The 27,391-nt window shown below is 38.6% G+C and overlaps 2 protein-coding genes across 5 annotated transcripts in view; both read left to right on the top strand.

Annotated features, from left to right (window-relative positions):
• LOC134790145 (obscurin) overlaps positions 1–27,391 on the top strand; it is a 93,449-nt gene that overhangs the window by 41,474 nt on the left and 24,584 nt on the right. The window contains exons 9-29 of one of the 4 annotated variants that reach the window (XM_063760935.1): positions 27–608; positions 1,077–1,319; positions 3,557–3,698; positions 4,213–4,403; positions 7,995–8,116; positions 8,580–8,715; positions 9,260–9,437; positions 9,793–9,970; positions 10,321–10,511; positions 10,820–10,975; positions 11,813–11,933; positions 12,428–12,588; positions 17,930–18,105; positions 18,522–18,690; positions 19,164–19,282; positions 21,577–22,515; positions 22,704–22,805; positions 23,173–23,979; positions 25,040–25,141; positions 25,968–26,147; positions 26,433–26,666. In XM_063760935.1, coding sequence (XP_063617005.1) covers positions 27–608; positions 1,077–1,319; positions 3,557–3,698; positions 4,213–4,403; positions 7,995–8,116; positions 8,580–8,715; positions 9,260–9,437; positions 9,793–9,970; positions 10,321–10,511; positions 10,820–10,975; positions 11,813–11,933; positions 12,428–12,588; positions 17,930–18,105; positions 18,522–18,690; positions 19,164–19,282; positions 21,577–22,515; positions 22,704–22,805; positions 23,173–23,979; positions 25,040–25,141; positions 25,968–26,147; positions 26,433–26,666 — 5,229 coding nt within the window. The remainder of the gene's footprint in view (positions 1–26; positions 609–1,076; positions 1,320–3,556; positions 3,699–4,212; positions 4,404–7,994; positions 8,117–8,579; positions 8,716–9,259; positions 9,438–9,792; positions 9,971–10,320; positions 10,512–10,819; positions 10,976–11,812; positions 11,934–12,427; positions 12,589–17,929; positions 18,106–18,521; positions 18,691–19,163; positions 19,283–21,576; positions 22,516–22,703; positions 22,806–23,172; positions 23,980–25,039; positions 25,142–25,967; positions 26,148–26,432; positions 26,667–27,391) is intronic. The other 3 variants (XM_063760936.1, XM_063760937.1, XM_063760938.1) reach the window with 3 other exon arrangements.
• Positions 13,196–16,139, top strand: LOC134790197 (uncharacterized). Its single transcript, XM_063761028.1, has 2 exons — positions 13,196–14,194; positions 16,004–16,139. Exon 1 carries the CDS (start codon positions 13,245–13,247, stop codon positions 14,187–14,189), a length of 945 nt encoding a protein of 314 aa, XP_063617098.1. The 5' UTR covers positions 13,196–13,244; the 3' UTR covers positions 14,190–14,194; positions 16,004–16,139.

Below are 27,391 nucleotides of genomic sequence, written 5' to 3'. Positions count from 1 at the left end.
AACTAATTAATGTCAATTTATTTCAGAATACTCCAGCAGCTCCCGCAAGCTATCAAGTGGAGGTCGCTACGAATCCTCCTCCCACGAGAGCTCCGGCTACTCTCGTCGCGAAAGCGGCTCCATTGAAGGCAGCACCCGCTACGAGTCTTCCAAGTATTCCAGCTCCATTGAAGGAAGCAAATATGGCGTCGAAGGAAGCAAAACCAGCTCCATTGAAGGAAGCAAATATGGCGCCGAAGGAAGCAAATATGGCGCCGAAGGAAGCAAATATGGCGCAGAAGGAAGAAAATATAGCGTCGAAGGAAGCAAATATAGCGTAGAAGGAAGCAAATATAGCGTCGAAGGAAGCAAATATGAAATCGAGTCTGAGTCCACCAGCAAACTCGACAGCATCGCTGCCAAATACGGCCTAGGCAATGGCAGCAGCAGGACTGAAACTTCCATCGAGTCCAGCTACGAAACCGCCAGAAACGGCGAAAGCAAATACTCCAAGATCGCCAATGGCAGCATAAGCACCGGGGAATTCCAGTCAACCAGGGTAATCAAGTCCGAATCTCAGGACGGAAAACCGGTATTTACCAAGACTTTGGAAGGCCAGAATATTGAGCGTAAGTGGTGTGCACACGTTAATGGCAGACACACAACTAGTGCTTGTACATACGCTTTTAGATACTAACATACACAACACATTTACTAACGCTTCGTAGCGTAGTCTTCTTCTTTTAAAAGAGTCCGTACGGTTCTGAAAACAAAGATGACATACATTCCAAACAGATTTTTTTTAAACATAGTCTTAACATACAGGAGTAAAAGTGAAAGAAATATAATATCCGAAAAAAATCACTATTGGTATTATATTACAGTATTACATTGACAAATAAAAGAAATTGAATTCGTCAGAATAAGGTTGCTCAAAGAGGTCTGAAAACGGTATAACACCTCAAAAACAGGACTCAAATTCAGATGTCTGTGAACACCCTGTTCGCTAAGATATAGTTGATAATGAGAACGTACATATACATATCAACCATCACGACAATCCCGTACGGACTCTCTTAACCATTCTCTGTCCTCAGCCGGCGAAAATGCCTCCTTCGAATGCTCGCTCCGTTCTTCCGAAGCCGTCAAAATCACTTGGCTAAAAGACAACAAGCCTCTGACGGACCGCCTCATGGACCGAGTCAACGTCACTAATGAAGCCCACGACCATAAGCTGGAGATTCTGCATTGTATGGAAGATGATTCGGGGACGTATACTGCGAGGGCGGAAAACGATAAGGGAAACTCGCATTGCACGGCGCAGTTGGTCGTCTCTCAGTGTAAGTTTTGATTTTTTCGATCGATTTGAGCAAGTTGAAAAGGTAATTTTATGACGAATTGATACCAATTTTATTAGAAAAATAATTCTGTGCAAAAACGATATCTGATAGAATAAAATTAAAATACGTAACATGACGCTAAAATACTCTTCTATACAAAGACAAAACATTTACACAACACAGCACATTCATGATTATACAACATTGCACACATTTCAATAATTGCACTTTTGCTAAGGATTATTCTAGCGTTATAACAATATTTACCAAGAACAATTTTGCTGATCCTCATCCCTTATCAATTTGATCAAACCAAGTAAAATATAAGGACGAAAATATTCAATAAGTAACTATTTTTCAACCTTCATTCATATCTTTGCATGTTGCCATCGCAATACATCCAAATAAGACATCGTACGCGTATAACAAGTATTTAGAATCTGTAAACTGTTATCATTTTTCTGTAATTACACCGGAATATTTAGATGTTCTTTGCATGAATGTTGCCGGCACTTATGAAAGTTTTAAAAACTATGTTTACTAGTTTAACCAAACAGGCACCTTCGACGGACACCGCTTCTGTTCTTAGTTAAATTGGCTGCACTATGTCAATAAGTCTTGCTATATTATGTTTTAAATACGGACACAAATTTAGTGCATAATTATTTTCCATCGTATTTTCACGGAAACGTGTCTTGCTATTTCAGTCAGTCTCGGTACAAAAAGTACTGAGGTTGACTGAAGTAGCATGACAAATACGAACGTTTCCGAGAAAATACGAAGGAAAACAATTATGCACTACATCTGTACATTCTGTACAGTATAAGTATCTTCGTTAGAGTAATTTTTTTTAATATCTTAATGTTCTCGATTGGGTATTGTTTCACTTTGTCGATTTCACTTACTAAGATTTTTTGTGGTACAGTTGATGACACAGTTCTTGTATTTGTGTTACCTATTATACAGGGTGAAATTTAAATCACTGGCCATATTCATTCCCGGAACTAGGTTACACTTAAGGAATCTATTTAGCGAAAAAAAAGAGTACATTTTTTTTTAATTTTCATTTTTCAATTTTTAAATATTTTCCACGAGTCGTGGTCACCCTATTACCACAAATGTAAACAAACGTAATAGTAGGTTTTAACAACAACATCAGCAAAACCCTTATCTGACCTTCACTAAACCTTATAATCGTTGCAATAGGGTCCACCCAGTTAGTGTTGGCGATGGTAGGCAAGTTTATCAATTTCGAGGGTAGTCTAAACTAAACCATTCCGCGCTAGCGGTTAACATAACGGTAAGCATAAATGATTAGTCACTCGTCACTCGCCAACCTTAAAAAAATAATCGCGCGCGTACTAAGGTTAAAAAAAATGTTTTCGAACCGGGAATATTACGAAGTGGTACGGTGTTATTTATTAAGTGGTGAGTGTTTACGTGGTGCACAAAGATTATACGAAATGGAATCCGATCCACGCCTTCGCAGACAAGGATTGAATCCAAGAGTACCATCTCGTGGGACTTTCGTTAATTGCGTCGATTTTTAATCAAATGTACGTAAGTTGATTCAATTTTTTAAATACGCCTGAATGCAAAGATTCCTGACCTAGTTTTTACTCATTGTTTTTAAGCCACGGAAGTTTTGTTAATAATCATTAGTCAGAAATAACATTTTAGATTAAAAATGGGTTGCCTTTGCATTTTGACGGTTCTAAGCCCGTTAAAGTATGAAAGGAAAAATTAGCAACTTATGTATGTAATCTCGCTGCAATAGGGTTCATAATTGGTGACGCGATTGCAAACAGCGGGAGGGGCGGGGTGTCAATGACCTTAACTGATAAGAGAGAAGCGGGTGTAGTGGGTAGTTGTCGGTTCACCATAACGTACGAGGTTTTTAGGACAACTTGATGATGAGTTATTTCGAAAAAAATGTACCGAGCGGTATTAAAAGAATAAACACGTGTTTAATATTTTTTCGAATTCTTTCGGTTGTTTCAATTTGGCCAGTGAATTAAATTTCACCCTGTATAGTTCGAGAGATTAGTGCAATGATTCTCTTGTCAACTGTATATAGCTCTTATTTTTGGAACCTTTAACATTCTAGAATCTAATTATATTAAGTTTTATAAATACCTAGGCTTACGTAACTGTAAATTTTACTACACAATTTCTGAGAGCGCAAATAAAAATCGTGCTCTTTTTTCATCCTACTAATAAATATTTTGCAAATACAGTGACAGATGAGGAACGCAGAGAGCGCAACGCTCTGAATGCTCCGTACTTCATCGTGGCACTGAAAGACACTGAGATCATGGAGAACACGTATCTGCGGTTCATGGTCAAGGTCAAGGGAGACCCCAACCCGGAAGTCAAGTTGTAAGTACCTATCGTTTAAAAAAATTAAACAGTACAAGTTTGTATTATACACATTACAGGGTCAGACCTTCCAGTCAAGGGCCACATTGTCAGAGGAATTAGCTTCCTTTAAAATTTTTGGAATGTCCTGAAATATTTTCAAGTTTTTATTCATTTTAAAACCTGGTGCTAAAATGGGAATCAATAATTTACTTATAACATAGATATGTACTATACATACTTAGCCACTTTTAAAGTCAGTTCGTAGCACCCAAGAATGCGACATGCACCCTTTTTATAAATTTTTGCACCAATAAAAAACAATCCCCTCCTTAAGACATTCGTCGAGAAACTTTTAAAATTCTGAGTAGTCTATACTGAGTGAAATTAGAGGCTTTAAGCAGAAAGAATTATTACTAGTATACCCTGGCATCTGGCATACAATCTATGTCCAGTTACTGGACATTGATTGATTGCATCTATTGATTGGTATATTTTTCTTAATGCTTAACACACTCTTTTTTGTCTTCCCCAGCTTCCGCGACGGCAAAGAAATCAAGTCAACTTCGGATTCCGACCGCGTCTCCATCATCCGCACCCGCGCTGAGAAGGGATTCTTCGAACTGGTCATCGCTGACGTCGTCCCTTCAGATGCTGGCGTCTACTCCTGCCGGGCTATGAACATTTATGGCGAATGCTCTACTGAGGCCAAAGTTACTGTCGTTGGTAAGTCCATATTATATCCTTCTATCTTAGGTAGATTCTGTCGTGGAAAGATCGTCACTATAGTCTCTGAGTTCGTTTTCATCATACGCACCCGCACGGCGAAGGGATTCTCCAAGCTCGTCGTTGTTGACGTAGTTCCTTCTGACGCTGGTGTCTACTCCTGCTCCGCTATGAACATCTATGGAGAATGCTCTACTGAGGCTAAAGTTACCGTCGTTGGTAAGTCCATCTATATCTTCTCGATTAGCTCCCGTTCCAAATATATTCAATGGGAAGGAGAGTCTAAACCATGAGGGAAGAAGATCAAGAGAAAGAGACTAAGAAGGAGATACATGGGCCGAGTAAAAGAAAAAGTTAATGCTTTGTCAAAAGCGTCAAAAGGCTGTAGAAAAGTAAAAGAATAGTAATGTGTCTAGCTACAGGACCCTAATTATATGATATGAAAATATAAGTACTTAGTCCGTCCTTTTGCTGTCTGTTTCCACATGTTAATCGTCATAATTAACCAAACAAACAAACAAACAATAATTATCTTTTCCATTTATCTTTAAATGCCAATAGTATCTGAATGATATTATTTGTTGCATAATGCAGCTGTTCATTTTGCATATAACAAACTGTAATCACCGTAAGCCCTAGTTTTTTACGATGTTTGGACGGCTTCCAGCGATTTATGAGAATTATGAGTCTGGACTAAAAATATACAAGACGCCGAATTTAGACACTTGTTGATTTTCATCAACTATTTATAGTTTTAGTAATAGGGTATTTTCCTACTAGTCAAATCAGTTACTTTTTTAGAACTGTCAAAACGATTTGCTAATATGGAATTTATATGAAACATTACATCGTGACGTCACGGCCAACTCACCTACTTTTTATATTTGTACCCGATTTATTAAATAGAACTTGTGTTTAAAAATAACTTCTATCTGTGTTTTTTAAATAATTATCTGGTGCTTTATTTCATGCATGGTGTAAAATAATTTATTTTAAATACAGTATAATGACTACTAATGACTGGAATGGTGATTTGTAGCTTGTCTTAATGCTTCTACATCAAAATCTAATTTGTATTAATGAGATTCGAATGTAAAACATGTTTGTAAAATTTGTAATTTCTCAATGAAGATGTAGGTACCTACCTAATTTATGTTTGATATCAGGCTACCTATGTAAGTTTTCGGTGGGAGTCTAATGCACCAAGTTTACTGCTATAGTTGAAGTATACAAGGTTAACTGGAAAATATACTTTAAAGGAGGGCAGCAAAATACTTTAAAGGATATGTTCGTCTTTTAAAATTACTTGTTCAATATGTTTAACTAGACGGGCCCGCAGCTCCGCTCGCGTAAATGAAATAAAGAGTTTGTCTTATGTTTAGTTAAATACCGATATTATTATGTATTGAACCCTGCCAGGGTTTATAACTGTGATAGGGACTTCTTATTTGTAACCGATATTTGGATAACTTAATTCGCAGATTTCTCAAAAAATGATGTGATTTGATAAAAGGCAAGATTGTATTTTTTCATCTACGTAGGTATTTATTTAAACTTGTTTCAACATAAAATTATGGGGTTGCATTTGAATTACGCATTATAGGCAGGGGGGAGGGAGTAGGAACCCCCCCGAACCCATCCCCAAAGTTAGGAATTCAATAGTTACCACGAAAATATTTTTTTTATTTTAAAACAACCAAAGCGTACGAAAGGATAACCAATTTGGACTTAGAAAATTCCGTATACATATTTTTGAGCACTTTGTCCGTATACATGTTTTTGAGCACTTTGTCCGTATACATGTTTTTGACCACTGTATTTCTTTTTTGACAGCGAGTCGGGTGTGTTGTGAACGCAAGATACCTAACAATCCTCCTCGCTTCGCTCGTCGTCGTACCTAACGGTGACTGTATTTCGTTCCGTCACTTCCGTCACCGTAATTTCAAACACATATAAAAAAAAACTACGCGTCTCCTAGACACAAATCGGGTGTCGTTTGAAAGGGGTGACCAACCCCTATAAAATGCCACCCTTCCCCCCGCCCCTCCCTATAATGCGTGATTCAAATGCCCAAAATTTTTATTTATTTAAAATAAGCCCAATTGCAAAAACGTTCATTAGATTAATTTCCGCCTTAAGACGAATATGTACGAACACCGTCCATAAATCGCATTTTCATACAAACGTAAATAGTCCCCATTTCCCTGTCTGGATATTGATATTACTTACGACGGCTACGGTGACACAACGATCGAAAATGAGTCCTGGCTGCCGACACCAGATCACGCCGTTTCCCGGTCTTGCGATAGCTCTCGCCAGTCGCCATGGCCGAGGTTGAGCAGATCTTGTCAACCCTTGAGCTCCAAAATATCTGAGCATGCACTTTAACTACATTATAATTTACATTGTTCAGATATTTGTGAATACCTCGGCCGTTCCGATATATCTGATGGGGACTGTTCAGCAAGAAGAAAAAATCCTACCTGGTCGAATCGTATCGTATTACGCGAGAAAACAGTTCCCGAATTGGTTATATCTGTAAAGTCATTAAAGTATAATTATCACACACACACATTATTACGGGCACCATCCCTTGAACTGATATTTTTGGTCCATCTCGGCAGCCCGTTCCCCGGACGAATGGCAATGTTTGCCGATGCCGTGAAAGTCAATCTGAATAATATAACTCAAAAAAAATTTAAAACAATAAAATACAAATTATTAACACGATAATCATACGATAATACTAATTAGATTGATAAGTAATTTATGACATTTAAGTCACTCGTATGGTTATAGATTAGTGAGTATTATATTCTTTGTTATAGATAGACTAAGGTTGAGGTTGACAGCACTTTTTATTTTACTTCGTGTAATAAAACGCTGCAATAACTGTATACCAACATGACAAACATAAACATTGGGTATGTCTGTAGCACCACATCAAATAATTTTGTCTGGGTACCACCACCGAAACGAAACTAACCGAGAGTTGCCGAAAATGGTCGATCATCGTAAAATGAAGATTGTTATGAAATTTTCTTTTGCTTATTGTAAATTAAATACGCATCGAAAGCGATAGTTTTTATGCTCTAGTTCTATTCTCATATTACAATATTATTATATGATTGAGTCAGTCAGTCAGTACTGCTTTGTTTTAGACTTGTGTTTTTTTTTGTGTTATGTAACTTGTGTAAATGTAATGTAATTATGTGATGTATTTTATAATTAATGTAATTTTGGTGTAATGTTTTAATTTGTAATACTTATATTCTCATATTTAGATAATAGATTTAAACAGTTTTTTCTTATCATACGTGCGTCGTATTCGAGATACATGTCAAAAACTTTTTTAGAAATTTGTAAGGCGCCATCTCGCTTCTTCGCTCGTTTTTTATCCCGTTCTGGTTTTTCGATTTTATATATATGATAAGCTTTTTACCTTCCCAACAATTAGTCCGTCGAGGCATATCAAAATCGGATGTATAATATAATAATTATTTAGAATGGAATTTAGAGGCACGACACATGTAGACTAACTTGAAAAATATTAAGATATTGAGACCCACTATTTTATATGTTCTTTTTCAGATGACAAGAACATCTTTTTCGAACTGGCGCCAGGTGGTGAAGGGCTTCTGACCAAAGGAGAGAAACCGAGCTTCACATGGAAGCGAGACGGAGTGGATTTCGATCCTGAAGAGAGATTCAAGGTACGTGACAGCTAATAATTTTTCTGTTCTCCAGCCCGAGAGTTTTTTCGAACAAAGTAGCCGTTTTCCAGCTCCGACGAATAGAAACATCGCATAATTCGCATACACACCTCGGCCAGTAAATAAGAAATCGTTAGATCACATGTAATAATAACTGTCGGCCGGAAGAGATTTGTTTGTATCTTTTATACGAATAACCTGTCAAAGCGTCCTTATGGCAAGTGACATTATTGGACTTTTGCTTGGAAACGACTCAAACGACACATTTTCAGTTAAATAATTAAATTTCATAAAGAAAATTAAACTAAAGAATACATCAAAGAACAAAGTTGATCTTGCAAAATGTAATAGGTACCTATTCAAGTGGTCAATGCAAACGCGACAGCTAAATATTTAAATAAGATATTGTAAACTACATACACAAAAGTTTCAGAAACTGTATACGCCACGTTCTCGTCTCCAGGTGTTGCTGGGAGACGACGAGGACTCTCTCGCACTGGTATTCCAGCACGTGAAACCAGAAGACGCTGGACTTTACACCTGCGTAGCCAAGACCTCTACTGGCAACATCTCTTGTTCCGCTGAGCTTACAGTCCAGGGTATGACGAATGAATAATATAAAGCGTAGGTACTTAGAAAACGAAGAATAGTAAACTGGCGGTCTGAAAACATCCGTTTCCAGATATAGAACATTGCTACGCTAGGCGGTTATCACACCGCAGTCGCAACCGGAACCACATCATAAGTGATCCGATCTGATAACGATCTTTACACACAATTATTACAAGCGTGATCAACTTCGAGCCAACTTTATTGCAAGCTGATTTCAATACAGAGAATATCAAGATATTCATAGCTTTTTTATGGCACTGTTTTAGCTTTCATGTTGCATCATCATCATCATCATATCATCCGAAAGACGTCCACTGCTGGACATAAGCCTCCCCCAGGGATCTCCACAAAGACCTGTCTTGCGCCGCTCTCATTCATCGGCTCCCCGCGACCTTAACCAGATCGTCGGACCATCCTGTTGTGGGTCTTTTCCTGCTGCGTTTTCCGGTCGCCACTCAAGAACCTTTCTGCCCCATCGGCCAACAGCCCTCATGTTTAAACATGATTAAATACCATCGGTTTCCTCAATAGGTGCCGTGACCGTGCTCCACCGTGAGCCCGAGAAGCCTAAACTCGTGATCGAACATAAAGAGGCCATCGTATCCATCGGAGCGTCCGCCATGATAGAGCTCACATGCAAGGGCTATCCCAAGCCTGAAATCGTGTTCAAGAAGGAAGGAATAGTCGTGGAAGCTGATGCTAGGCACAAGTAAGTACCTATCCTAACTAAACAATCTAAACATAGATAAAGTTGCAACTTAACCTAGCCTAACAAAGCTACTTTATGGGAAACACAATCCGTTTGCATACCTAGTTAAGAACCTCCTATCTTTTATTTTTGTTATCGTATAGAATCCAGCGAAATATAATCTAAGCTTTTGCTGGTCTTCCTCATTGCAATAAACGAAAGCGAGAAGTGCGAATCAATCTTACAATCTTTCAATATAGTATTTTGTGGAAGTTTTCGTTTTGGGATTTCTATCTGTTATTCTGAAGTCAACTTTCCTAGATATATTGCAGCATACTTTGATAGTGAATTTATCCAACGTATTCAACGTTAACAGGTTCCTCTACGAAGACGATGAGACGATGTCCATTGTGATCAAGAACGTGACGAGCGAAGATGCCGGCACGTACCACGTGACCGCCTCCAACGAGCTTGGAGAAGATACTGCCACATTGCACCTCGTCGTCAAGGGTGCGCCTAAGATCAAGAAGAAGGTTGAGAATCAGACTTGCTCGGTAAGGAACTTCATACTTATATTCATTTAATCATTGCCAAGGGAGGCCAGGGAAAAGTAGAAGCGGGAGTTGGAAGGGGTAGACCTTGGCGGATTTTCTCTGATCAGATCGGGGAAATGCTGAAGAAGGTCAAGAGCACCCTAAACCGGAGACCGTGTATGAGGAATGTAATGAAAGTCAAGGAAGCGAAAGAGGTATGTCAGGATCGTAGCAAGTGGAAATCCGTGGTCTCTGCCTACCCCTCGGGGAAATAGGCGTGATTATATGTATAAGTACAGAAGCTATTTGATAACGAAACTATCACTTCTACGATAATGAAACGAAAATTACGAAACACTATTCTTCTCCAGGTATCTGCCACCCACACAGTGACCATCGAAATCGAAGGCACCCCGGCCCCAGAAGTGTCCTTCTACAAGGATGGCGTGGAGATCAAGAGCTCAGAGCGCATCCAGATCGTCAAGGTGTCTGATGAGGTCTACACGATCACCATTAAGGATACCAAGCTGACTGATAGTGGCTCCTACTCCGTCGTTGCTAAGTAAGATTTATTTCTCTAATTCTCTAGGAAATCTTGTGTAAACTCATAGGCTAGCCGTATGAAATTGGAAACTAAATATATACCTTTAAGTTATAACTTAGTCAAACAACCGTCCGTGGTAGGACATGCTATCGTCCAAAATAACGACACTCGAACAAGCAAAATTAATGATGATCCACTTTCAAGAATGAAAGACTATCATATAAGTATTTTAGGTAGGTAAAGGTAAACCAACGTCAATCCGTCCATGAATCAATTCTCGTACCAAATCAGACAACCTACAACCATATAAAACTTCTGTATTCTAGGAACGAAGTGAACCAATGCAGTGACTTCTGGCAATGGCACATCACATCCGCACCCAAGATCACCAAGAAACTTGGCGAGACCAAGACCTGTGACGAGAAGGAAACCGTTACCTTCAAAATTGAGACCGAAGCTGAACCAGCGCCGGAAGTTAAATGGTAACCCCCTTATTCATAAAACTTTACGGGCCTGATTTATCCCTTTCTTACAAATGCATAAGTCAAAATGACGGATAAAGACAAACGAGTATTAGCTAATTGAGATTTGTAGCGCGTTTATGAATAAGGCGGTAAGTGGCCACAATTGTAATAGTCCTATTCTAATTTAACAATTTTTAAGGTTTTCATCTTGTTTTGATATGACCTTAATCGTTTACGCTGATTGATGGCATAAGATGCAATGATACTCTAGTCATGAGGCATCTTGCTCACACTGATTTCTGCGCGTGAGATGTCTACTGACATTAAAATGAAATTGCCCGCAAACGCATCTGAATTCAGAAATTAGATATGTATGGTTCTTATCCAAACAAATTCGCTCTACGATCACATTCATCTGTCAAAAATAATTGTCAATTTTTGAATTCAGAAATTAGATATGTATGGTTCTTATCTAAACAAATTCACTCTACGATCACATTAATCTGTCAAAAATAATTGTCAATTTTTGAATTGTGTGCGGCCGTTGATTTGTCAGTTCAGTATATTTAGGACTTTCTTTTTTGTCCTGGAAGCAACGTTTTGCCTTATAACCTCTCATTGTCCATTAGTAACCAACCATCATAATCATCGCATTTATTCGTGATAAACTATAACATACACAACTAAAGAACAACAAAGAAAGTTAAACATAAAATAAATAAATAGTTTACCACTAAATGGTCCCGACTCAGCATAGGTAATGCTAACCCAAAAGTCAGCGCTGATCTTCCGGTCAACCAGTCACACATCACTTAAGTACTCTATCTAAATTTCATAAAAATGTAACGTGTGCAGGTTCAAGAACAAAGAAGAACTGCAGGAGTCTTCAACTGTGAAGTTCTCATCATCAGGTTCGGCGCACAGTCTTGTGATCACTTCGGCTGCCAGATCCGATTCTGCAGAATACTCTTGCGAGGTAGGTTTATTAATTTTAACCTTCTATTAATTTTTCTGAATATTCAAGCTTTTCCAGCCGTATGTCGTATGATGTGACGATGTATTTTTAAAACCGATTATAGTTTTACTCTTAAATTAGGTAGGTATAAAAAATGCAACACTATGCCACCTGGATTAATCATCTAATGCAGTGTTTTTAAATGTTTTCATGACCCCCCTTAGTACGTATATTAACATGAATGCTACAGCTAATGTGTCGAATATTTTGTGATAATTGTCTGTAAACTATCTGCACGATTTCCATTTGAATGCCATTATGAATTCCACAAAACTGTCTAAGTACCGTATTACCTATCCCACACCGATGCGAAGTCTATTAGAAATTGTAGACAGCCCAGGGGCTCAAACATGAGTCAGAAACAAATATCATCAATTAGTAACGCAAAATAAAATCAAATAGATGAAACGAAAAACCATGCTGAGTCTTCTAATAAATATCCTGATTTTTCCCAGGTGCGCAACGTTCACGGCACAGCCACGGACGAATGCAGCCTGCGCGTGCGCGGCGCTCCCATCTTCACGCAGAAACTCAAAGACACAGTGGCGGCTGAAGGTGCCGCCAATGTGGAGTTGACTGTCGATGTGGTGGCGTATCCTGAGCCTCAAGTTAAATGGTACGTTTTGTTTGATAAAAACGATTATATTTCGTTCGTTTCATTCTTCAGATATAACATTTACCAGGTAGTCCTTTAAACCTACAGGCGACTTTTGCACTATATTAAGAGACAGTTATTTGACTATTGAACTGATTTTTAGTTCATTCATTCGTTCCCCCACCCTTCCCGTTCGTTCTACCATCATGGTTGCTCACATTCTTTTTTCGTGCACGGCGACGAGCGCACGCGCCCTTTAGCTCCTCGGCTACGACATTATTACCTACAAAAATGTCGAAGCGCACAGCTAAAGACAAGTTAAAATATTACCGTGAAAAAATTCAACGACTTGAAGATCATAAAAGACGATACAGGATCATTTATGATTCGTCTTCATCGGAAGATGAAGGTAAGTTGTTTGTTTTATTATTTAGTGTTAAGAAGTGATTAAAATGAGCCGACATAGGGATTGACTGCGAGTCTCTAACTATGATCATATAACTATCGGGGTTGACCGCGAGTCTCCAACGATGCAAATAAGCAGAACAATGCGCGCAATCTTCAGTAGATGCGCGTTACTCTGCGACACAATTTTTTTTTTTTCTCAACCTACCCCCAAGAGAAAATATTTTCCATAAAATGTAATAATCACTTCTTTTTTTGTTTTAGATGTTGTAATGGAAAATCCAGATGGTTCCGTACCGGCTCATGATCCTATTATACAGGAACCACAGCAAAACATCGAAAATCCCGTACCGGAACATAATAGTGATGTCCCGATACCGGACCATAATAACGAGATTCCTGCACCTGAAAATCAGGCAGATTTACCCATGTCGTCAGCTCAACCCGAGCTTGACCCGGACATGCTGCTGGCTCTCGGAGAATCGACCGAGGATACCCCCGAGTATGGCGAAAAAATCCACGATAATTTATCGAAACTTTGGTTACCGTTACTCAAAAAAGGTATGACAAATGAAGCCAAAGATAAAATCCGAAAAGACTATTTGGTTCCCGACAACTGTCGATTGCTACAAGCACCAAAACTAAACGTGGAGATTTCAGCAGCCGTACCCGATATGGTCCGAAACCGAGACAAAAACCTAGCTGCAGCGCAGCAACAACTTGGCCACGGGATCGCTGCCGTCAATAAGGCCATGGATATTCTAATTAAATGTGTAGATTCCAACGGAATCGAAGCTATGAAACACCTCAGCAACGGCTGCCGTATTCTGTGTGACCTTCATGCGTCATCTACTCAAAGCCGCATAAAACTTATCACACCTAGTCTCGATAAGACGTTCTTGCAAGTTATTCAAGACACAGAACGTGATGATACCCTGTTTGGTAATAAATTGTCCGAGAAAATCAAGGCAGCGAAGACCATTGAAAAACAAGGTCTCCAAATCAAGAAAACGTCCCCAAAGAAACCCGCGCCTGCACAGCCGTCGACAAGTCGAGCGTCGTACTCGGGAAACTGGTCAGCGCCCCCTCGTTACGCGTCGAACAGGGGGGGGCGGAGAGGTGCTCGCAGGCAGACGAATTACACCCGTCGGACGTTTCCAGCTCCACAACCGGCCAAGACATCCCCTGCGACCAAGACACGTGCCCAGGCACCGTAACGCAGGTACATGCCGGCCGAATAAGTCATTTTTATAACTGTTGGCTAAAAATAACATCGAACGACATGGTTTTAGATTGGGTCAGATATGGCTACTCAATCCCATTTAACTCGGACGTAAAACAAACATTTGTTCCATCAAACACGCTCGAACAAAGTGAAGTAGCTGATATGAAATTGGCTATACAAAAGCTGTTAGATTTAGGAGCCATATCTGAGTGCCCTAAAGTCAAAAACCAATATATATCTAAGGTTTTTCTTGTCCCAAAACCTAACGGAGGAAAGCGTTTTATCCTAAATTTAAAAGGTCTCAATAAATTTATTGCTCCCTGTCATTTCAAGATGGAGGATTATCGCACGGCCTCAAAACTCATTCCTCAAAATGGTTTTTTAGCCACAATAGATTTGACAGAAGCATATTTGCTTGCTTATACCTATAAATATAAATGACAGAAGGTACTTGAGATTTCAATTTAATAATCTGACATACGAATTTACATCAATGCCGTATGGTTTATCTATAGCTCCTAGAGTATTCACAAAGATAATGAAATAAGTGGTATCTAATTTGAGATCTCGAGGCTGTAAGTCTGTCATTTATTTGGACGATATTCTGTGCATAGGAGATACCTTTCAAGAATGTCTAAATAATGTTAAGGAAACCTTAAAGCTATTGCAATGTTTAGGATTTGTTATCAATTATGATAAGAGTTCCTTACATCCAGAACAAACTTGTAAATTTTTAGGGTTTAACTTTCACACCCAAAATTTGACCATTGCCTTACCCGATGATAAACGAAATAAAATTGCACAATTGGTTCGTAAATTCCTAGGGCTGTCTAAATGTACCATTCGAGACTTTTCACAACTCATCGGAGTTTTAGTGTCAGCCTGTCCCGCTGTTAAATATGGTTGGGTTTATACGAAAACCTTAGAAAGGCTAAAATATCTCGAGTTATTAAAAAATAACAATTATTTTGACGCCAAAATGAAACCTTCTTGTTCCATATTGGACGATCTTAACTGGTGGTTAAACAATATTATGACATCAAATAATTACATGAGATATCCTAGTTTTCAACTCGAAATTTACAGTGACGCATCCAACTCCGGTTGGGGTGCGGTTTGCGGGAAAAATAAGATTAAAGGCGTGTGGAAATCTTCGGAACGGGACTCTCATATAAATTATTTGGAATTGCTGGCTGTTTACCTTGGATTAAAGAGCTTTGCTAAAAATATGACTAACTGTGCAATTTTGTTGCGAGTTGATAACACGACCGCCATAAGTTATATAAACCGCATGGGGGGCATACAGTTTCCACACCTAAACGATTTGTCTCGTACAATTTGGCAATGGTGCGAGAAGCGAAATATATTGATCTTCGCATCATATATAAATACAAAAGAAAACATTGCGGATCCAGAGTCTAGAAAAATAGTTAACCCGGATACCGAATGGGAACTGTCAGACAGAGCGTTTGAGTCTATAGTACAACGGTTTGGTAAACCAACAATAGATTTATTCGCTTCTCGTTCCAATGCCAAATGCCAAAATTTCGTTTCATGGAAACCCGACCCAGATGCGATAGCGGTCGACGCATTTACGATTAACTGGGGTGAAAAATATTTCTACGCCTTTCCCCCTTTTTCGTTAATTTTAAAATGCCTTAGAAAGATCGTAGACGATCAAGCAAATGGAATCCTAGTGTTTCCTTATTGGCCATCGCAACCGTGGTTTCCCCTAATGCGGAGCCTCCTTAGTTCGGAGATAATGTTTCTCAACCCGAATAAAAACTTGCTTCATTCCCATTACAGGGACTGCCACCCCCTACACAAGGGGCTTACCCTGGGGGTCGCGAAGCTCTGCAACAGTCCTTCAGTCGAAGAGGCTCCCCACCAGAGGCTATAACACTGATGTTGGCATCACTCTCCGACAAAACAATACAGCAATACGAAGTTACATATAAGCTCTGGTGGCAATTTTGCACCGTTAATTCTATTGAAATTTTAAATCCCCCGAAATCGTCAATATTGTCTTTTTTAACAGAACAATTTAATAAAAATTGTGCATATGGCACACTGAATAGTCACCGTTCAGCCTTATCCTTGTTATTGGGAGACAACGTCGGTTCGGACGATTGCGTGAAACGCCTCCTCAAAGGTGCCTACAAACAAAGACCGAACGGTCCCAAGTATAACCATACATGGGACCCTCAGGTTGTTTTAAACCGTGTTTCTCACTGGTATCCCAATACAAGTATAAGCCTGGAAAAACTGTCGAAAAAATTAGTGACATTACTGGCCATATGCACAGCGCATAGGGTTCAAACATTAGCGCTTATAAAAATCGAAAATATTGTTATTTCCCCAAACGGTGTCAAAATTGGAATTACTGACATAATCAAAACATCAGCTGCCGGACGAGAGCAACCCGTTCTCTTCCTCCCATATTTTAAAGATAACGTGTCTATATGCCCTGCTACAACTCTCAGAGATTATATTTTTGTAACAAAAAATAAGAGAGTTGATGGTATAGGAAATTTGTTATTGACATACAAACCTCCACATAGGCCTGCAACTTCTCAGACCATCAGCAGATGGATTAAAAATGTTTTGTCGGAGAGTGGCATTGACATTACAGTGTTTAGCGCGCACAGTGCGCGCCACGCCGCCACGTCGGCCGCGAGCCGCGCCGGCGTCAGCGTCGACACTATCCGCCGCACCGCGGGCTGGACCGCGGCGTCTACGTCGTTTGCGCGGTTCTATAATAGGCCACTATCGGATGAAGGACTCTTTGCGAGATCTGTTTGCTTGCCGAGTACAAGTGACAATCCTTAGATAATAAGATTATTGATCATAATTAGATGATTTATTAATATGAATAAATGTTAATATTAGACTGACTAATAGGGTCACGTCAAAAAATTAAATAAAAATACGATTTTTTACCTATCTATAGTTTCATTCCACCTAAGCAAAACTTTAAGACTCTAAACATCTACCTGGTAAATGTTATATCTGAAGAATGAAACGAACGAAATATAATAGATGATCAAACGAACTTCTCGAGCGAAGTTCGATCACTATTATATGAGTCGTTTCATTCGAAGATATAATAACCCTCCCTACCCTAATATGACCCCAAATTTTAAAGTTTTGCATTTTCTCTAAAGATAATGAGCAACCATGATGGTAGAACGAACGGGAAGGGTGGGGGAACGAATGAATGAACTAAAAATCAGTTCAATAGTCAAATAACTGTCTCTTAATATAGTGCAAAAGTCGCCTGTAGGTTTAAAGGACTACCTGGTAAATGTTATATCTTCGAATGAAACGACTCATATAATAGTGATCGAACTTCGCTCGAGAAGTTCGTTTGATCATCTATTAAAATCTTGGAAGCTAATGCTCTTGTATTCAATCAAATGTCGTTACGGGAGATACGTCAAGGACTGTATGGCAAAGACACCGGTTGAATCCCAGTCAGGAGGACAGATCATGGCCATTTCTATCGTATAGAAAACTTTTAAATTTATTTATCCAGCAGGCCTATTATGGATGGGCTTTTATCCACGTGACAAAATATCCGTCACTTTTTAACAGATTGCGATTGAAAGTGACGGATATTGTTTTATCACGCTGTCACGTAGACAAGAACGACCATCATATCCGTACTGGATGGTAAGGATTATCAAACACCTTTTCACTTGTCCGATTCTGATCACACCAATTATTCTCCAGGTACCGAGGTGACGTAGAAATTTCCGAGAAGAAATCCGTGTACAGCCGCGTAGACAACGGCAGCACGCACAAGCTGATTCTCAAGGAGGTGACTTCAGAACTCTCGGGGCAGTATACTTGCAAGGTTTCCAATGATCTGGGCGAGGATTCCTGCCAGGCAACGTTTACTGTGAAGAGTGAGTTTTTTTGTGTTATTCTGAAGAGTAAACGCTTGCTCAGTAATATAACTTACCTCGTAGCAACCAGTGATTGTAGTGGACAATCCTTCCAATATAAATCTTTATGATAGCTCCTCTACATGATGGCTCAGCGCTGCACCAGCGAGATGGCCATGCGATGGTTGAGAGCACGCACTAAGGAATGTCCCACGTGTAGATGCGTACGCAACATCGCCGGCCCACTACCTTTGATGTGCGGACGAAAAACCGACACCGTGGCTATCCCATCGCCATCCCGCCGCGCCATATCATATGCCATCCGCCACCACTACCCTCTTTACACGCTGGCCCATCCATTATGATGACATTGATGGCCCATCGTGTAGAGGAGCCATGACAGTTTTTCAAATCGTTATTCATATGTCGTCTTCCAGGGAAACCCCGCATCACTAAGAGCCTCGTCGACATGACGGTGGACAAAGGCCAGACCCTGAAACTGGAGGTCGAGGTGGAGGGCTGCCCTGAGCCGACGGTCAAGTGGTACAAGGACGGCAAGGAGATCACCACTGACGCGAGAATCAGGATCGAGAGGGATACCCAGAGGTAAGAAAACTTCCAGAGAACCCTGTATCACCAAAATTGGACCAGGATTAGACTTCGAAGCTAAAAGTCGAGATGGAGGGCTGCCCTGAGCCTAAGTTCAAGTGGTCCAAAGATGGAATTAAGATCGAGAGGGATACCCAGAGGTAAAGCAACATCCAGGGAAATCCAGATGCTAAAATACCGTGGACACAGAGGTTGAATCCCAAATTTCTGACGAAGACGAAGACTACTAAAACCATGACTAACAGACCATGTTTACATTGAGATCTTGTAATATCCTAAAATTAGCCTAGATCCACTTTAAACTGGACCCATTGATGTACTTTTGTTTGAAACATGATCATCATTTTCAACAAAATTGGAACATTTTTCTGTTCTTAAACAGAACTCATAATCAGTAATCAGGAATCAAAATTACCAGGCCTTTCGTCAAGCAATGGTTTTTCAAATGCAAAAACTCATATTCTTTACAGATTGGAAAACTACAATCTGACAGTGACTCTAGTGAAAGAAGAAGACGGCGGCGAGTATGAAGTGAGGGCAGAGAACGAGATGGGCGACGTATCGTCCAAGAGCACAGTCACTATACACAGTGAGTATATTTGAATAGCAACTCTATTGACAAGATTTAGGTCTTAAAATTCAAATGTGACGTCCCACGGTCAAAGGTACCTTATGGCGGGTATGGAGTTATGCATACCCCAGTAATCTACAATAAATAAGCTATCGATAACACAAAAGATCAACCTTCTAGGTTGCGTAGTTACAGAGATATGATTTTTGAAAATAATGTTGTGAAATGAGCAACTTTACGATAGAGAAGTTTTAAGTTTAGCCGCCTAAAAAACTATGTTCCTGAAGTAAGTTACATAGTTGACTACAAATAATAATGCCTTATATATCTGAGATTAAAAAAATATTGCGACTTGTTCTGTAATGCAAATAGAAACTTTTGATATCGACTGATTTATGTGTATACTAACCAATCTCTTGAAAATAAAGTTTTATTTCATTTTCACGATTGATTGCAATGAGCTCTCAAGATTTAAATTTTATCTATTAGAAAACGACACTGACAGACAGTTTAAGCAAAAAACAATACCGATTTAGAGGTGAAAATGTATTTTCTGACTTTTTCATATAAAATCACAAAATTGAATATTTTTACTTTTAATGTGACACACAATCAATTTTTCTGAGCACATATGAAAGAAATTCTGTCATTCAAATGAAATAAATCCTAAAACCCCAACTAAATACTATATTTAACCCCTTATGCCACTTTAAACTTACATAACAATAACAGTATTTGCTCCATACATTTACGAAAAGGTACCTTATGGAAATAAATCTAATAATACATCACTACAAAATATCAATCATATTATAGTTTATCTTTTATGAATAGAAAATATTAATTTACATTAAACTGCCCCCAATTTAATTAGTTCTTCGTCATAATAATCTTAAAAAAGACCAATCATTTGTATGTAATGAAAAGGTACCTTGTGGTCAAGTTACATGATGAGGCATGATGATGATGGAACAGTTAGGATAAACTAATAATATTTTGGGGTTAAGATGGTATAAATCGTCTATTTCTTATCAATAATATATTTCGGTTGCTATTGAAGATAAGCGGCATTGAGGTTCAATGACCTCAGATATTCCATAAGGTAATGCGTCGGGTATTGGCATTTTTCAGCAAACCAATGGCTGATTTACTGCATGCGACCAAACCAAATGAAGATTATTCTAGTTAAGAAAGACTTGACGAGAGTAACTTTGGTATAATAGCAGTCTACTTGGATTTGTGATGTCGGTCTATGTACGGTTATAATATTTGCGAGGCGCCCCAACCAGAACTGAAATTATCAAATTAGTTTTGCAGAATGCTAATACAGTTCTCTACCAAACTTCTTTTCCCGTATTGACTAGTTTTTTTGGGAATTTTCAATCTTTTTTCCATAAGGTACCTTTTCTACTAAACTCTGAGACGACATTACTAGGCTTATAACTAACTTATAACAAAAATAAAAACAGGTAAACAAACGTTACGCATTAAGGTTTCAGATCACACAATAAAAAAAAATTGAGCATTTTTTCACCTCTTTACAAAACATTTAATATCTCCGAAACTAGAAACCCTCATAAGGTACCTTTTCCCATGGAACGTCACAAATGAAGTTATGATTGAATTTGAATTCAAATTTATGGTTGGATGAGATAGGGACCCTTTTTGGATTTTAGATGTAACTGGAAAACCAACTGCAAATAGTTGTCTGTAGTGTAAATATTTCAAAATTGAGCCCTTGAACTTTTAAAAGAGTATTTAGATGCCTCAATCATATAATGGATTTGATGATATCATTTATTTAAAAAAATATCAAAACAAAATTAAAGTAAGGTGGTTCAGAATGGTATAATGCCCACATATCAAGACTGAGGTCCATTCACACGCACACATACACACCACAACACTGGTAATGTATCAACATTGGCTCACAGGACAAATCTTACGTAGGTACAGTAGTTTGACTATTAACATAGAATGAATTGGAGTTTAGTCGAAGTTGCATTACTGCACGAGTTAGTTTGTGGTGTAGTACCATATAGAATTGGTAGAGAGTTAAAGCATCCACGTGACTGGATTGCTCTTGCACCTATATGAACATTATAGACTCCAAAATGAGCGATATCGTCAAGCATTATGTACTTTAGTTAAGTGTGAGGAAATTATTTTTTCTGAGATTAATTTGGTTTGATAATATCGTTCAGTCTTGCGTTTTACCCCTCACCAACCATAGACATTTGTGACGTCCTTAATACATGTCCCAATTGAATGTTACCCTATTTTATCATAACCATTTTATTCATGTCCAATAGCAAAATTAATACACACGAGACTATCAAAGGAAATTATCGAAAATGAATTAGAAGAAGAAACGAAAAAACCTCTCTTGGAAGAAGATGTGGCTGAAAAACAGGCGGCCATAAAAGATAAAACAAAAGCAGAAACGGCTGAGGAGAAATCATTCTGGGATGAAGATGATGGTGCTAAAGCTAAAAAACCAGGAGCTAAAGAAGTCGATGATGCTAAACCAGAGAAAGCTAAGAAATCGGTAACGGAACCTGAAGTTGCTGAGGAGAAATCTTTCTGGGATGAGGATGATGGTGCTAAAGCTAAAAAACCAGGTGCTAAGGAAGTCGATGATTCAAAACCAGAGAAAGCTAAGAAATCAGCAACAGAACCCGAAGTTGCCGAGGAGAAATCATTCTGGGATGAGGATGATGGTGCTAAAGCTAAAAAACCAGGTGCTAAAGAAGTCGATGATTCAAAACCAGAAAAAGCTAAGAAATCAGCAACAGAACCCGAAGTTGCTGAGGAGAAATCCTTCTGGGATGAGGATGATGGTGCTAAAGCTAAAAAACCAGGTGCTAAGGAAGTCGATGATTCAAAACCAGAGAAAGCTAAGAAATCAGCAACAGAACCCGAAGTTGCCGAGGAGAAATCATTCTGGGATGAGGATGATGGTGCTAAAGCTAAAAAATCCAAAGCTAAAGAACTCGATGATTCGAAACCAGAGAAAGCTAAAAAATCGGTAACGGAACCTGAAGTTGCCGAGGAAAAATCATTCTGGGATGAAAACCACAATGAAAAAGAAAAACAGCCGATCATTGAAGAGGTGGAAGAGAGCCAAGTTGGTAAGAAAGAAGTCACCAAGCCTGAAATCATAGAAGAAATCCCCGTGGAAGAAGAATTTGTGACTCCCAAAAAAGCTAGAAAGGAATCCGCTCAAGAACCTTTGAGTGCAGAAAGTGAAGGTACATTCAAGACTATAGCTTATTTCTCCAAACAGCTTCAATCACCTTTTCCAACCACATATCCAGTGACAATACCTAATTCATGCATGTAATTTTGTTTAATAGAAACTGGGTACTTTTTGTTGGATATGACAATGTTGCATGCGTTTAATCTGTGTTCTAACAACACAAGTGTGGTTCTTCTCTAGGCCGCGTGTTCGAAACAGTAACAACCTTCAAGAGTAGCGATGATGGCAGTATAATTATGTCTAAAGTCAGTAGCACCAGGTCTCACGGCGCGATCATTACAGGTCAGTACGAGGCTTCCTACCTTCTCTTCCTATTTCTAACTTCATAGTTCATTTTTTAATTCGATTCGTTAGCTTTTACAGTTATTCATAAAACACCAAAAACAAACATTTATTTAACGAGATTGAAATTTATATTGAAAAAAATATAATTGAATGAAACATCGTCAAAATATAAATTACCTATGCTTAGTTGGCTTGTGACAAAATATAGAAATTTCAATCTCTTAAAGGAGTCAGATTAATTACAAAATATCTAGTTTGACTAGTATTCAACACATTTTATCTAAGTACATATTACATTTCACTGCATGGCTTTAGAAAAAGTATTATTAGAGCATACCACACATAATAATATCTTAACTGTTAGGTCCAGCCGAAACTCGAACGTTACACAAAATGACATCCAGCGCAGTATATTACGATGATGACGACTTTAGCAGAAGGATTATACCCCCTAACAAACCACATAAGACATCTTTAGAAGTAGAAGAGATTGCTAGTCACAGTTACTTTTTAACTGAACTTGGGCAGTTCACAATTCCGGATCATGTACGTAGAGGCGTTTACGGTATCATTGAGGAACCAGCAACAGATTCAGAATGTGAGAATAGCTCCGTTAGAGGCAGACATCAATCCAATCGGACCATGTCTATTAGATCTGTCTCAGAAGATGATACTAGCTGGCAAAATGAACCACTGTCTAGAGAAATCTCCATTGAAGACCTTTCTAAATCCATATTCGATATCGATGAAACTAGAAAAGTTTTCAGCAAAGATTCATACGTACGCCAATCATCGTTCCAAGAAGATTATTTCGCTGATGATGGGGAGGAATCCTTTGTCGTCAAGGAAACTTCACAAAAAGTCTACGAAAATGACATAACAGAAAGACTAATTAATATTTCGAGAGAGTTTGATGACGAATGTAGAAACATTGAAAATAAAATTGAAGATGTCAAAAGTAGGATAATGGAGGAACTAGTTCTTGCGCCCTTGAAGAACTTAGATAACTTAACGAAAAATGTAACAGAAACTAGTTTTGAACGGAAGAAAAAGCATGTTCCAAATCTTCACGCCGTAGAAGAGGAAGACGACGAACTAGAAGCGCTTTTGAGACGTAGTCAACGGCAAAGGAGTATACTAGATGATATACTTAATCAGGAAGATGAAAAAGGTAAAAATGAGGATATTAGACAACTTATTATCAAATGCTACGCTATGTTAGGGAGTTTAACAAATATTTATCAAAGCTTATAAAACACCAGCTACAGTAGACATTGCTTTATTTGAAGATCTGTCATTTTCATAATCGTGTTACAAGTGTTAGTTGTAGACTTTCCTTACATCCCACCCACCAAACAGTTTTTAAAGATCCTACAGTTCAAAAAACTCAGTGGTCGTCGCGAAAATGGCAGATCAAAGTCACGTTTCGTCCAACATGATTAGTGTATTGTACTAATGCATTGTCGTATGTCTGTTTTAGCACGCATGCGTAATAACATTCCCTTCTGGCATACTAATAATTGGAGCTCGCTGCGCCGGCGGTATTAGACTCCGGAAACTCCAGGGTTCCATGCTATGGAACCCTGATCATCATTGAGGTAAACATTTATTTCCTGTAGCATGGTGTTCGCTTTTGAATTTAACGCTTCTAAGTTAAGCCAGGTTTCCTTCTCTCAAGGTACGTAACTCACTACACTCTGTACAATCTACACCATTTACACGTTTGGTAAGTTTTACATTTACTTATTCAATAACTGCTGTATATAAGCGACACATGTGGGTTACTGTAAATAATGTTTTTTTTTTCTCTTTTAGAAGCTTTTCTAGCTTTGGGTCTCGCGGCGATGTTTATCTTATTAAACTGCAGCATAGGCTATTGTACAAATTATTTCAATGTTTCTTTTCAGCATTCTTTTTATATGACATTATTATTACCTACCCCTATTTCACTTTTTTTAGTTTTCTGATTATCTCTTAAATAATTTTGTTCCCCCTTATGAATTTCATTTGTGATATTTAAATTTGATACTTTAATTTTTGTTTTCTTCTAAGTAAATAAAATGTTCTCAAACCTCCTGCGACTAAATTGTATCCTTACATGATTTGCAAATCAATCAATCAATCAATCTAGATTGGTTCGTCCAAATTTACAATGATTATTATTTCCGATCAAATTTCCTCCACTCCAAACCTTTACTACATCATCTTATACTTATTATTCTGTCTTCCAGCACCCCCCATAGTCAAAGATAGCAACTTCAAAGACCAGAGCGTGTACGAGTCTCTCCCTCTAAGCTATTCAGTCACGGCCACTGGAGTACCCAAACCTACTGGTAAGGTTTTATATCACTCTATTTTGTCAATACTGTATCATGTGTTGTACGAGTCAACGCACGTTTATAATTCGTTTTTTTAGCATTAGAAATAAGGTAAACAATCTTTATGTGTCTTTTAATTGAAAAACACATTTTAAAAATAAGTTACGGCAAATATGTAACAGTTATGAATCTAATACGATTATTTATATTCTTCTGCTTTCATAAGTAATAGTTACTGATTTTTAAAAAGCGTTTTTCAATTAAAAGACATGTCAAGATCGCTTATACCTTCTTTCAAATTCTTTCTAATGCTAAAAAAACGAACTATAGATCTCTTTCGTTATGAGATGAATTGTGTAGAGTTTTTATAAGAATCCGTCAACTTAATAATCTTGTAAACAGTCAAGATTTTTGTGGTGAGAAATCTAGTTTGGATATAATATTATCTTACCTAAAATTGCGCGACGTTAAATTATGTACAATAATGTGTGTCCCAATTGCTGCATACAAAATTTATGTGCAGTAGGCCAAGCACATGATTGGCGCGACAGTATCTCGCCGCGAGATAGACTACCCGTCTTTTTCGAACTGTATTAATTAAAAAGGGACGGGTAGTCTATCTCGCGGCGAGATACTATCGCGGCAATCATGTGCTAGCCCGGCTGAGGGAGTTAGAAGTCTCTACAAGGGATTGAACAAGTTACCTCTTTTTTAATGCTCTTTATTTAAAATTGGCGCTTTAAATTAAAATTTGCAGATATTTTCAATTCATTGAAGTTTCTTTGTTGATTATTATTAAACATGGCTTTACTCAGAATACTCAAAAACGTTTGTTACGCAGTGCGCTGGCTCCACGACGGCAAAGAAGTGAAGCCCTGCAAGCGAGTCCACATCTCCAACGAAGGGGACGTCTACAAACTAGAGATTGACAATCTACTCATGTCTGATGGTGGCAAATGGCAATGTGAGATTAGCAACGACGTTGGCAAGAAGGTGCTGAAGGCTGAATTATCTGTTGCTTGTAAGTACGATATGGAATATAGACCTTAGTAAATAACTTTTATTAGAAAATATGTATTTATTGGAAAATCGGCCTTTTTTTGCTATAGTAAAACTTAATTCCTACTATTGTGGAATTAAATTAATTTATTTTAAAAATGATATTAATTCATGGCATATTGGAGGTATTTAACATTAAAAAAGATATCAAGCATCCTTTACTTATCGGGCACCGTTAATTATACTGTTAGTACTGTTACTCGTGACTAAATTGACGTGATTTAAATCCTAATGTTACTTTCTACAGCTGTCAGCGAATTCCGCAAGCCGATCTTCACCACGCCCCTCGAAGCCCAGCGTGTGATGCAACGCGAACCAGTCACTATGAAGGCTGTCTGCACAGCTGATCCACAACCTCATGTGTCCTGGCTGTTGAACGGCGTGGAACTTACCCCTGATGCTACAGTGGTTACGACCGCTGATGCGAAGGAAACCGAGCATGGGCTGAAGGAGTGCACGTTCACTCTTTCTATACCCACTGGTTAGTATTACAACACAATATTCTTTATTGCATAGGGCCTATTCATAAATTACGTCATTACAAATTTGGGGGGGGGGGTCTGGACATCGGATGATGGTAGCATGACGTACGAGGAAACGGGGTCATTAGAAGCATGATTTTTGGATGATTTTAGGGGGGGCGGGGTCAAAAATCGGCAAAAATAGATGACGTAATGTATGGACAGCCCCATACCTCACACAGTTTACGATCTCGTCCAAACAATCTTTGGGAGCGGAGACAAGAGCATTACAATATGGTGTAGGTGGTGCAGGGAAAATCTTCTCCCTGCCCTTATCCCGCGTTATGTGGGGTCGGCACAACATGTTTTTCTCTTCCATTTTCCTCGGTCTTTTGTCACCTCAGAACTCACTCCTTTCTTTCTCGTATCCTCTTTCACACAATCCATCCATCGTTTTTTGGGTCTACCATCCGCTTTCCGTCCATCAACATTCAGGTGCAGGGAAAATAATATATAAAAAGTATTGCGTAACCAAGTCTTGTTTAAAATAGTTTTTATCGAGGCATTCGATTTTAACCAGACTTTTCTGATCATCGATCGTCTAGTGCTTTATCTGGTGCTTCTAACTACAAAGACCCTTTCAGCCTGGCAGAATAAGGGTTGGTTGCACCAAACCGTCTGTCACCATTTAAACATTCGCTAAATTTTATTGAATGGAATGTTTCATAGTTCCTTGCTTTGTTAA

The sequence above is a fragment of the Cydia splendana genome, chromosome 4, assembly GCF_910591565.1.
Source record: "Cydia splendana chromosome 4, ilCydSple1.2, whole genome shotgun sequence".
Lineage (NCBI taxonomy): Eukaryota > Metazoa > Arthropoda > Insecta > Lepidoptera > Tortricidae > Cydia > Cydia splendana.
This window is presented reverse-complemented; position numbering and strand designations above follow the sequence as displayed.